Source organism: Hippocampus bargibanti, linkage group LG04, assembly GCF_051943395.1.
Source record: "Hippocampus bargibanti isolate YZ-2025 linkage group LG04, ASM5194339v1, whole genome shotgun sequence".
NCBI lineage: Eukaryota > Metazoa > Chordata > Actinopteri > Syngnathiformes > Syngnathidae > Hippocampus > Hippocampus bargibanti.
This window is the reverse complement of record NC_142737.1, coordinates 31,604,058-31,616,537: the sequence shown is the minus strand read 5'-3', so window position 1 is coordinate 31,616,537 and position 12,480 is coordinate 31,604,058. Positions and strand designations below refer to the sequence as shown.

The following is a 12,480-nucleotide window of genomic DNA, read 5'->3' as shown; positions in this document are numbered from 1 at the left end:
AAAGGTCAGTTTTATTGGAGGGGAAAAAAAGGGACGGGGCGGCGGCGTCACTCACTGGTCGGGTTGTCGTAAACGGCCCGGGCGATGGCGTCCTGGAGCTCGGCCGCTGTCATTTCCTCTCGGTCACGCCCGGCCTCGCGTTGCTCCAGGGTCGCTTTAGTGATCACCTCCTCGCCCGCCGTGCTAATCAAAACAATAAATCAATAAAAATCAGACTCCAAGCGTTGCCGACCAACAACTGACATTTTCAAAAGCAAACTCGCAAATGATTCATCCGTCTTTTGTGACTTTGGAATATTCCAAATTACAGGTAACATCCGAGTTACGACCGGCACGAGTTACGACCACCCGTACTTACGACCATAACCGCCGGACCTCCTTTTTTATTCTACTTCTGGCACCGCAACGCACAAGCAGCTGGCAACGCATAATACAATTATGGCCAGACAAAAACCCTGGCACTGGAGTGGACGCATTTTTACATGCCGTCTGGCAGTCAATGAGTTAATGGGAAATGTTTCAGTTTTCAAACGTTTCTGGAAGAGATTAAGGTTGAAAAGCCAGGTTTGGCGCTTTTAAATGAAAAAAAATAAAAAATAAATAAATATATATACAGTAAAGTCTCGTTATATCGATATTCAAGGGAGTCCGAAAAAATATCGATATAACCGGGACTATCGATATATCCGACCCTGTTTGCATGTAATTTTCTCCGTGCGTGCATAGAAATAGTATCGATATAACCGGGACTATCGATATATCCGATATAGATATAACGAGACTTTACTGTATATATATATACACACACACATATATATGTACAGTGAGACCTCAACTTACGAACACCTTATATTCCGAACTTTTTGTCTTACGAACGTTAAATCTATGAAAATTAAGCCTTATAATAAGAACTATTTTCATATTACACACTTCGGCGTTAGTGTGTATACATAATCTTCTGCGGAAGAACACCAAAGCACACGACCTTCGGCTCTGGCGGAGTGATGTTTGGCAACCGAACAGCGCTCCAGCCGGCGCTCCTTTCCACACCCTCTCTCATTGAATGCACACGTCGATCGCCTCCTTGGAGCTTTTTGCTGATAATTTTACGATTATGGCACCGAAAAAAAAACACCACAGGCTCGTGTTCAGCCCAAGAAGAAACAAAATAAAATCACCGTCGCTGAGAAGGAGATAATTGAAAAACACGAACGAGTTGTGCGTTTGTGTGATTTAGTGGGCGAGCACGGCTATGCTAAGTCAACCACTGCTACCATCATTTGCAAGAAAAAAAAATTAAAGGTGCGTGTGTTGCTAAAGGTGTTTCCGTGCTCTCAAAGCGACAGTCTCGGGCAATCGAAGAAGTTGAAAAACTTCAGTTAATTTGGATTAATGAAAAGCAGCTATCCGGCGACAGTGTGAGTAAAGCTATTTCATGCGAGAAAGCACGGCTAATTCACGCCGATATCGTCATGCGCCAACCTGGAAGTTCGGCGCTTATTGAGGATTTTAAAGGCAGTAATGGATGGTTCGAGAACATCTGAGGGCGAGGAGCAAGAGATGGCTGGAGCATCAAGTAAAGGCAATGTTGGAATGATGTGCAGTTCCATCCAGAAAAGACTGTGGCTATAACAATCATCAACATGATGAACGATAATGTGATGCCTTAGCTTCATAACACCTTACAAGTCAGAAAGCAACAGGTGTCAATTAAGAGGTTTTTAATCAGCAAAAATGATGAGGAGTCTCCAACTAAGCAAAGAGAAGCCACACCAGAGGTTACCAACAGTCCTTATGGAAGGTGACTCTCCTTCCATAAGCAATCAACGACCATCAAAAAGGTAAATAAAACTTTATTTTACAGCAGTTTATTTCTTTAATTACAGTCCTCATGTAATGTGCCGCTCTTTCCAAACAGCAAGTCCCTTTGACCTTCGACCTCCAACGGGATTCCATCAAGCCATCAATGACCATCACAAATGTAAATAAAGTGACTTTATGATACAATGCAGTGCATTTCTTTCATTACAATACAATAGCACATTTATTATACATAGGATAAGGTAGGTTGTGTGTAGTTTTAAGGCTTATTTAGTTGAAAAGTATATTTTATGGAATGCCAGAAACGGATTATTCCCATTTTAATGGTTTCCTATGGGATTTTTTTTTGAGATACACACTTTTCACCTTACACACTCTGTCTGGGAACCAATTAAGTTCATAAGTTGAGGTCTCATATACATACATACACACATATATATGTATATATATATGTGTATATATATGTATATATATATATATATATATATATATATGTATATGTGTGTATATGTATATATGTGTATGTGTGTGTATATATATATATATACAGTAAAGTCTCGTTATATCGATATCGGATATATCGATAGTCCCGGTTATATCGATACTATTTCTATGCACGCACGGAGAAAATTACATGCAAACAGGGTCGGATATATCGATAGTCCCGGTTATATCGATATTTTTTCGGACTCCCTTGAATATCGATATAACGAGACTTTACTGTATATATATATATATATATATATATATATATATACACACACATACACACACACACACACACACACATACAAAAGTAACATCTGAGTTACAACCAGCACGAGTTACGACCACCCATACTTGCAACCAAGACACCCAGACCCTTTATTTCTACGCCTGGCACCGCAACGCGCAAGCAGCCGGCAACGCGTACTACAATTTTGGCCAGCCATCATGTCACACACTCGCACTACTGCGTGACAACACTCAATGCAGTAGTTATACAGTGCAAATACTGTCTCGGCATGTTCTCCCCGGACCCGCGTGGGTTTTCTCCGGGTCTTCCGGTTTCCTCCCACACTCCAAAAACATGCATGGCAGGCGGATTGACCACTCCAAATTTTCCCAGGTGTGAGTGTGAGAGTGACTGTTGTACGTCTTTGTGTGCCCTGCAATTGGCTGGCAACCAATTCAGGCTGTGCCCCGCCTCGTGCCCGAAGACAGCTGAGATAGGCTCCAGCAACCCCCGCGACCCTAATGAGGAATAAGCGGTACGGAAAATGAGATGAGATAAAGTGTAAACAGTTTGGTATATAATAGTATTCAATAGAAAATGTTGCTTAAAAACAACAGATTGAAACCGTATACTATCGCGTCATGTAAATGTCACGTCGGCCATTTTGAATGGATTTCGACTTAGGACCGTTTGACTTACGACCGTTTTGTCGGAACGGAACCCGGTCATAACTCGGATGTTACCTGTATTTAAAGAGGGGTGTGTCGACTTTTTCTAGACAGAAAACGGGGAGTGAGCGGCCACCTGATGAAGACATAGATGGCCTTGCGGTAGTTGGTGCGGAAGACCGCGTGGGAGGAGCCAAGTAACGGCTCCAGAACGTCCAGCAGCCCGGGCGCCATTTTGTCCATCTCGTCGAACACGAAGAGGGAGCGGGCGCACTCTGTCACGTTGCCCTGCACCCAAGACTTCAGCAGCTCCTGCAACACAGCAACCCAAAGGAGTTGAATGGATTTTGTGCGGGTATGTTTTTGACTCATTCGCTGTCAGACGATGTGCAAAAATGTGTCCGCTCCACTGCCAGGGTTTTTGTCGTCACTCGAATTCCAGGACCCACAGAGCCCCAGAGTATTGAGTTTTAGGACTACATAAAAATTCAGTACAGCGTTAGAAACCATAGACTCTCTTCTTTCATCAGAAAAAAAAGTTAATTCCTAAATTATATGGGTCTGGGGTTATCTGAGCTTGAAATGAGGGTGGTTGTACAAAATACAATATAATACATAAATATAAAGCTAAAGCTGTAACAAAGCGCTAACATGGACAAAAAGCACAAAACATTGCCAGATGTCTGACCAGCACTGTATCGGCACCCCGCTCCCCCCCAAAAAAAAAACACATAAAACCCGAACAAATTCGGGAATGGTGCTCAATGGCAGACGGTGCTGTGGTAACATTTAAACGTACCTTCAAAATAAGATACGAAGCTAATACAAAGCGCGTGAAAATCAATCGTAACTGTTAACGTTTCAGAGCAAAGAATATCAATCGGGAACAAAAATGTTCCGCCTCGTATCGACAAGGAGTTGGAATTTCACAATCCGTTTCAATTGTTGGATGACACGTCGACGAGGCGCGTCAGGGCCGCGTTATCCTCGCATTATCCTCACGTTATCGTCACGTCATCCTCACATTATCGTCACGTTACTGTCACATTCACGGCACGTTAGCATCACGTTACCTTCACTTTCGATGTTATCGCCGCGTTATCGCCACCTTATCATGATATTCGCATCATGTTACCGGCACGTTATCGTCAAGTTATCGTCACATTTGGTCAATATTTCGAGCGGCCGTTGTCGCGACTCACTTGAAGGCAAACAAGTGGAAGTCATCTTCCTACCCGCTGCGCCTGCATGTCTCCTCCGGGGGGGAAGTGCAGCGTGGGGATGAAGCGGTGGACGAAGGGGCTGCCCGTGGACGAGGCGTACAGGTGGCGCACCAGCAGGTCGCCTGCCATGGTCTTGCCCGTGCCCGACGGGCCGTGCAGGGAGAGCACCAGTGGCTTGTCAGGCGCCTCCTGGGCCAGGAAGCGGGCCACCTCCCCCGAGAGCAAATCCTGGGCCAGATGTTGCCCGTAGACATTCTTGTACAGGTCCCACTCCAAATCTGAGTGGCAAAAAAAGTGCAGTTTGTGTTTCAGTAGATTTCAGTTTCACAGTACAGTAATCCCTCGTTTGTCACTGTTAATGCGGCACGGGACCACCCGCGATAGACGGAAATCAGCGATGTAGCAAACTGTGTAGGAGTACAAAAAATATTTATAAGGCCAAATTTAGTGGAACACAGTCCAGGACATGCATAACTCCTTCACTGCCATGCCCGGGTTTTGGTTTTCCTCCTGGGGTGCCGATAAAGCACTGGCGATGCCTCTGGCAATGTTTTGGGCCTTAGTCTTCTCCTTCATTTGGCGACGTCATCTCAATTAGGTCCTCATCTGCTGGAGGCTCTTAATAGCACGCAATGAGGGTGTTAACAACCTCCGATGTCATATCCGAGAACCCTTCAGTTTGAGGACTCGGTGCCAGCTGCAGTTTTTTCTACCCACATTTGGTTCAACCCACTGTTGTGTACAGTACTGTAGTGACTGCCATTTGCAGCCTTTTTATGTTTGAAAAAAAATCCGCGATGCATCAAGGGCGGCGAGAATCCAACCGCGAAGTAGCAAGGACAGAACACATACAGAACAGATTACACTCGATTGCTAAAATTGTTCACAATTTGGCATTGATTCACCCCTTTTTCGATTCATAAGCCGTTTCGACCATTTTGGCTCAGTTTTATATTGACACCCACACATTTTCTTGAGCGGATACTATCGGCACAATTGGACTTTCGCCATCGGTCGATGACGCTGCAATTGCGGGGAGATTTGACGCGGCCGGCCGGCACCTCTGCGTGGAGACACGGGGTTTCAAAACGTTCCCACACAAACAAGTGTTCCATTCGCCGAATAATAAAAAAAGAAATCTCCTGGAAAGCGGCTGTCGTATACGTTCAATGAACAAAATGTGCGTCGTGTTGTTAAGATTAGCCGACAGCTAATCCCGGAAGTGCTTCCATACCTTTGACGTTGGGTCGAAAGTCGCAGTCGCAACTGTCTGCGATGGTGCAGTATAATTTCTGGAACACGCAGCGGGCCGACGGGCAAGTGGACAAAAGCAGCAGGAACCAAATATGGGGCATTTCTCTTCGTTTTAGGTGAGTTGGCTGCAGCCGCAACCGCAGCCTCGAGCCCATTTGGGTTCGAGTCGGCAGGCCACCCGGTCTCCGAGCGCGGCGCCCTTGGATGGCGTCACGTCACGTGGCCCAACGATCTGCCCTTTTACTGTGATTGGCGACGAAAATACGAAGGCACGACTTGTTTAAAACAACTACTTTTGTTCAGTCAAAGCTGAGTTTTCGACCAGAAACTTGAACCCGATCTAGTCACAACCCGAAACATTTCAATATTATAATGAATGTCTGCTTTGGTTTTTTATCATCATTGAACAATACAAACATGTCAGCTAACAATGAAACGTTCACGACCAAAATGCGTCGGTCACAATGAGACTGGACACCGGAAGTGACGTAGAGGAAGCGGAGGCGGGGTCCCGTGGTGCAATCAGGTGCGCTCAGTTTGGTAGAAAACTGAATTGCTGTTGTAAATCAAGGCATAAAAACCAATAAATTTTTGGTCGAAAACCGAATTTGTTGAGAACTGAGACGTTCAAAAACTGAGGTTTGACTGTACCACTATTTTATTTTCAAAGTAGGTTTCAACCAATGACAAGTAACAAGAAAGCTAACCGGTTACATGTTTACAGAGGTCCTGCCGTCACCATTTTCATTCCAGTGATACCTCAGCTCACCAAGTTAATTGGTTCCCAGAAAGTGTGTAAGGAAAAGTTCGTCTGCCAAACATTGATTTCACATAAGAAACCATTAAATATGAGAATAATCCGTTCCCAGGTCCCCGTGAAACATAAGTTTCTACTAAATAAGACTTAATACTACACAAAATATACCTTATTTTATGTATAATAAATGTGCTATTGGATTGTAATTAAAGAAATAAACTGTACTGTATAATCAAGTAGTTTTATTTACCTTTCTGATGGTAAGTTGATGTAGTTGCCTCTTGATGATATCAGAATCAGAATCATCTTTATTGCCAAGTATGTAGAACACACAAGGAATTTGTTTCCGGTAGAACACTAGTATCGTCGTCAAAAAAACTGGCTACTGTTGAAGAGTTCAAAGAGTTAATGGCTTGGGGGAAGAAGCTGTTTAAATGTCTGCTGGAAATATCCGAGTGAAGTTGCATGGTAGCAATGATCGATTTAGCGTACTGGTACTGGGACTGCTAATTCACACAAACGCACACCTCATTGGTGTTTTTGATGATCTTCTGCTCGACCATCATTTTCTTTTGTGACCTCTATGGCTTAACACTTGCCTGTGGTGGGGTCTTTTTCGGTCCCATAATAGCAACCTCATCCTTTCACCCCATCAGCCCTGTCCTCCAAGAGCTCCACCGGCTCCCGGTGAAATATAGAATCAACTTTAAAATTCTTCTTTCCACATTTTGCGCTATCAATTACCTTGCCCCCCCCCCCCCCCCATACCTATCTGACCTTCTTCAAATTTCTATTACCTCTTGTTCCCTCAGATCCTCTTCCTCCCTCCACCTCTGTGTGCCCCCCGCCCCCCGCCCGTCTCAGCACGATGGGGGACAGCTTTCAGCTGCTCTGCCCCAAACTCTGGAACTCACTTCCTCCCAACATTCGTAACATCGATTCACTTCCCACCTTCAAATCCCATCTCAAAACGCACCTATTTAAAATTGCATTTTCTGTGTAGCTCTATCTCTTGTTTCTATTTATAATTGTATTTTAGTTATTGTATTTTATTTGTAATTGTATTTTATTATAGCATCTATTGTCTGTGACTGTAAAGTGTCCTTGAGCTTTGAAATGCGCTTAAAATAAAATGTATTACAGTGGAACCTCGGTTTTCGAACGTCTCACAGTTGGAACAAATCGGAGTCCGAACAAAATATTCGAGAAATTCTTTGTATGCTTCGTAGTTCGAGCAACAATCGGTGTTCGAACGCCAATACGACGCGTGAGTGCGTACGCGAGGGTGGGGTGGTGAGCGGCGTACGGGTGTATCGCTCTCTCCGTGACCAACTGTTGTCGCTTGCGGACGTGCTGCGTTTTGCTCTCGCGATTAATTTTGGTGTGCGAAGAGTTTTAGCCCCTAATCATGCCTCCAAAGAAAGTAAGTGCTGCTCCAAGTGAAAAAAGAAAAGTATTGCGTACAACTATTTCATTTAAGAAAGATATAATCACAAAATATGAAGGAGTTGTGCGAGTGTCTGATCTGGTTAGGGAATACAGCGTGGCGAAATCTACGATCAGTACGATATTAAAGAATAAGGAGGCTGTGAAATCTAGTGATGTGGCTGTGGGAGTGAGAGCAAGTGTCATTGGATAGATATTTGAAGAGAAAAGAACATCCTGTGGCCGAGTCATCCGTAGCTGTCACGTTCCGAGCGAGAGTGACGGCAGCTGACTTGTCGGAACGTAGTGGAATGTTTGGGATCCCAAAGCAGGCGGCAGAGACATACTACCCAAGCAGGATGTTTATTCACAAATAAAAGAAAACACAGCGAGTAAGAAGGCAGGGGGTGATCCGACTCGCTTACCACGCCAAAAAGCAAATGGCACACGAGGGTGCAAAATTACGCAATCCCGGAAGATGACATAAATTTACGGGACGCAGGGAAAATACCTCGGACCGGATACACTCGCGCATCGAAGGAAGAGTTCAGGTACGGTGATGAGGTGAGTCAATCATCCAGCATTGGCGAGGTGATCGCGAACCATATAAATGCCCCGTGTCCGTGATTAGAGAATTGACAAAAGGTGGAGGGCGGCCGGGAGAGGCAGCCCCGCCCCCCGCTGTCAACTCGCATGTGACAGGAGCAAAGAGATTTGAACGTGTGAGCAGCCCTCAGACAGAAGAGCTCCCCAAAGTTTTTATGGAAGGAGACTCCTTCCAAACAATAAATTTCCTTCCTCCACCTGCGCCTTCTGCTGACCACCACAAAGGTAAAAAATCCTATTCATAATTCTTTTCTTTCCGAAAATACAATCGGCCTGGGTTACATTTATGTTTATGTTATTTGTGTCTTTGCCATTTTGCTTAACATTTTCTGAGATATACATTGCTTTTTATGTGTTGGTCAGCATGTTAATGTGCAATTTCATACATAAAATAATGTATAAAATACTGTACTAAAAAGGTAAACATTCAGGGTGTTGGAACAGATTAAAATTATTTACATTATTTGTAATGGGAAAATTGTTTCGTTGTTCCAACAAATCGGTTTTCGAACAGGGTTGTGAAACGGATTATGGTCGAGAACCGAGGTACCACTGTATTGTGCTTCATGTCACAAAGGAGGGTACAGCAAGTGCTGAAGAATGAATGACTCTGTGTTTGTGTTGTCATATTATTTGTTATTTTTGTTTCTTTTCCCAAGATGGCGGCGCGTGAACACACAGCGACTCCTTTCCCAGCCTTGCACGCTGGGTCCGAGAGGACAGTAATTTCATCTGTGCTGTATGTCATGCATATTAGCATATTTGACAATAAAGCTGACTTTGACTTTGATTATTATTAAAAGTACCCCACTCGATAACAAACCACGTCTGCACTCAAAGAAAGGTGGTGATGAAAACTGGTCCGCCAGCCACCGTGGCTCTGTGTGGTTTGGTACGTCCGCCGAAAAGTAGTTTGTATGACAAGATTATATTATTGCGAATTTAATGTTCGTAAGGCGAAAAGTTCCTGAGCAATAGCATTCGTAAGCTGAGGTATCACTTGTACATGAATTTTGACTTTGATATCAGCATTTGCTATCGGTGGTCCGCACAAATTACTGACATCTTGAAATAAAACCAATTCGTAACACAGTGTCCAAGGAATAGGCCATAAAGGAAATTGAGAAGGAGAACATTGAAAATGACAATGACCTGAACGTTCTACTCTTTCAGAAAGACAAAAGAATGGAGAACCCCGCTCCGATCTTATCTCGAATCATCGAGCCTTCTTGTTTGGCCGAATCAGCGAGCCGGAGGCTCCAGCTTGTTGGATAAGGCGGTCAGCACTTGGTTGAATTTGGCGTAGCGACGCACCTGGCTCTCTGCCGCTCCCCTGCTGCCCCACAGAAGTCGGATCTGGAAGTCCGTGCGGAACACCTCCGATAAGTCCGCCTGCTCCTGGAAGTCTGCAACAGGAGTGTACGGGCACCTCTTCCTAAGATCCTTTCTTCAACTTAGTTGACTAAAATGTACAAAACGGTTTTTGGTCAACCGTTGATACGTAGATCTTGTGCTACCTTGCAGTTTGCTACGTGCATTAGCAGCGTAGACCGCACCAAGTTGGGCATCCTTCCTGGCGGCCCCCAAGTGGAACATCAGTACGTCAACGTCCGTGCCGGTCTCCGACGGCTCCCAGGCCTCGGCCCCCGGAGTCCCCTGATCCAGAGCCGTGTTCTTCTCCAGAAGGTACAGCAACGGCAGGACATGAGGGAAAGTGATGGCGGACGGGGGGCAGCTTTCTGCAGCACGCAAGTGTAATAATAATAACAACAATAACAACTTTTCAGTGGGTGAGCAGCGACAGCCAGACGCGCCAGCATCCACTCAACCTGCAAACAACTCAAATCGATAGAAAGCTAGCTAGCTAATACCTCAAATAGATAGAAAGCTAGCTAGCTAATAACTCAAATAGATAGAAAGCTAGCTAGCTAGTGACCTAATAACTCAAATAGATATAAATCTAACTAGCTAGTTAGCTAGCTAATAACTAAAATAGATAGAAAGATAGCTATCTAGCTAATACTTCAAATAGATACAAAGCTAGCTAGATAGCTAATAACTCAAATAGAAAGAACGCTAGCTAGGTAGCTAGCTATTAACTGAAATAGATAGAAAGCCAGCTAGATAGGTAATAACTCAAAATAGATAGAAAGCTAGCAAGCTAGTTAATAACTCAAATAGATAGAAAGCTAGTTAGCTAATAACTCAACTAGATAGAAAGCAAGCTAGCTACCTAATAACTCAAACAGATAGAAAGCTAGCTAGTCAGCTCGCGAGGTAATAACTCAAATAGCTAGAAAGCCAGCTAGCTAATAACTCAAAGAGATAGAAAGCTACCTAGCAAGCTAATAACTCAAGTAGATAGAAAGCTAGCTAGCTAATAACTCAAATAGATAGAAAGCCTGCCATGTATGTTTTTGGCATGTGGAAGGAAACCGGAGGACCCGCAGAAAACCCACATAGGCCCGGGGAGAACATGCAAACTCCACACAGGGAGGCCTGGACCGGGTCTTGAACTCACAACCTCTGCACTGTGAAGCCGGCGTGCTAACCACTCGACGACCGGGCCGCCCCATGACAGTCATTTAAAAAAACAAACAAAGAAGATGATCTTGGGAGGCTGAAATCAGGATAGCCAAGAGACTTCAGTATGACGTGATCTGATGGTTGCATGTCACCACGGAATGAAACCGTGCCTTCTTTTTAGACGGTTGTTGTGAATTTGTCCTCAGCGCTAACACCAAGGCTGGGAGACACCCGTGTTGACGTGACACCATTAATCGGCAAATTAGTCAATGCGGTCATCCATCCCAGAAGAACCAACGGTCTACGTTTGGAGAAAGGTTTGTCACCGGACCCGAACCCCGAGCCACACCCAATTCCAAAGTCGTCTCACAAATGGATCCAGGAAGAGAGCTCAAATCAGATAATCCGGTTGTTCAAGGTTCAACATGACAGAAGCACATGACGCCGGTGGACTACCTCGGCCCTCGTTCAGACCCTTCAGGAAGGGCCGGAGGATTTTCTCGTAGAGAACGGCGCCTTGCGTGTGCCGTTGCCATAACACCATCCAAGTCTGTTCCAGACGACTCACCTGGGCGGCAAAGAGAAAAGTCGCAGGGTGTCAAGGCAGTGACTAGTGAAATGCACAAGAACCGTTTTTGACTGACAAAACCAGGAAGAACTCGACCGTTCATGAATGTTGAGCAATTTTCATTCAGTTCCACTTGCCAATTTTCTGAACAATTTCTCACCTCAGACCAAACATCAGGTTCAGAATAAAAAATGAGGCCCCCAAACCAGAAACGTCAGGGTAGATGGCTCCAAAGGAACCCAAGTTCCTTACCCTTGGGCCTGATCCAAGGGCTCCTAACCATCTTCAAATTCTGGGGATCTACACAACACCGAATGTGGTTTACCTGCGGCAGTTCCAGTGCTCTCATCATGGCAGAGAATCCGAACATGTTGCCCATGTTGGACTTGAGCTCGGCGGCGATGGCAATCATTCTGTGCAGAGCTGAGGCTCGTTCCTCGGTGGTGCCGGTGCATCCCAACACATTCACCGCCAACGTGGTGGCCATGGTATGGAGCCTGCAGCACATGAGGACGACATCAGCCCTCTGAAAATGGTAGTGGGTAGTTGGAGCTAAATTGTCTGGGACTTTGTTCCTCTGGCGCGGTCACCCTTGGCAAACGAGTCCTCGGCGAGGGAACCAGCCCCCACATGGCCCACCGACCCCCCTGATGATGAATGAGCCATGCCTGGAACCTGAGCCACGCTGGCATGTGGCTGGTGACCGAGCCTGTAACCGTGGAACCCGGCCGACCGGCTTCAGGCAACCCTGAAGGGGCCAAAGGGGTCAGGTTCCCTACGGGATGGGCGGTAGCAAAAGGCGGAGACCTTGACCGTCCCATCCCTGCATCCAAAAACTAGTTCCAGGGATGAGGAACCTGATCTGCTCTGCCAAGCAGATACCACAAACACTGTGCAGTCTGAGAAACCATTCAAAA

At 45.3% G+C, this 12,480-nt stretch overlaps 2 protein-coding genes across 3 annotated transcripts in view; both read right to left on the bottom strand.

Moving 5' to 3' along the window:
• The window catches only part of tor2a (torsin family 2, member A), a 57,352-nt gene extending 51,451 nt beyond the window's left edge, over positions 1–5,901 (bottom strand). For both annotated transcript variants that reach the window (XR_016114785.1, XM_088995150.1), the window contains exons 1-4: positions 5,662–5,901; positions 4,440–4,705; positions 3,341–3,516; positions 56–183 (exon numbers count right to left, since the gene is read on the bottom strand). Coding sequence is in view for 1 of the 2 variants with exons in the window: in XM_088995150.1 (XP_088851276.1) it covers positions 56–183; positions 3,341–3,516; positions 4,440–4,705; positions 5,662–5,836 (745 nt within the window). In the remaining variant the exon portion in view is untranslated. The remainder of the gene's footprint in view (positions 1–55; positions 184–3,340; positions 3,517–4,439; positions 4,706–5,661) is intronic.
• Positions 5,902–7,299: 1,398 nt separating this feature from the next.
• The window catches only part of sh2d3cb (SH2 domain containing 3Cb), a 29,526-nt gene continuing 24,345 nt past the window's right edge, over positions 7,300–12,480 (bottom strand). Inside the window, exons 8-11 of the mRNA XM_088995146.1 lie at positions 11,889–12,060; positions 11,452–11,563; positions 9,987–10,208; positions 7,300–9,875 (exon numbers count right to left, since the gene is read on the bottom strand). Of these exons, the coding sequence (XP_088851272.1) occupies positions 9,712–9,875; positions 9,987–10,208; positions 11,452–11,563; positions 11,889–12,060 (670 nt within the window). The 3' untranslated portion in view covers positions 7,300–9,711. The remainder of the gene's footprint in view (positions 9,876–9,986; positions 10,209–11,451; positions 11,564–11,888; positions 12,061–12,480) is intronic.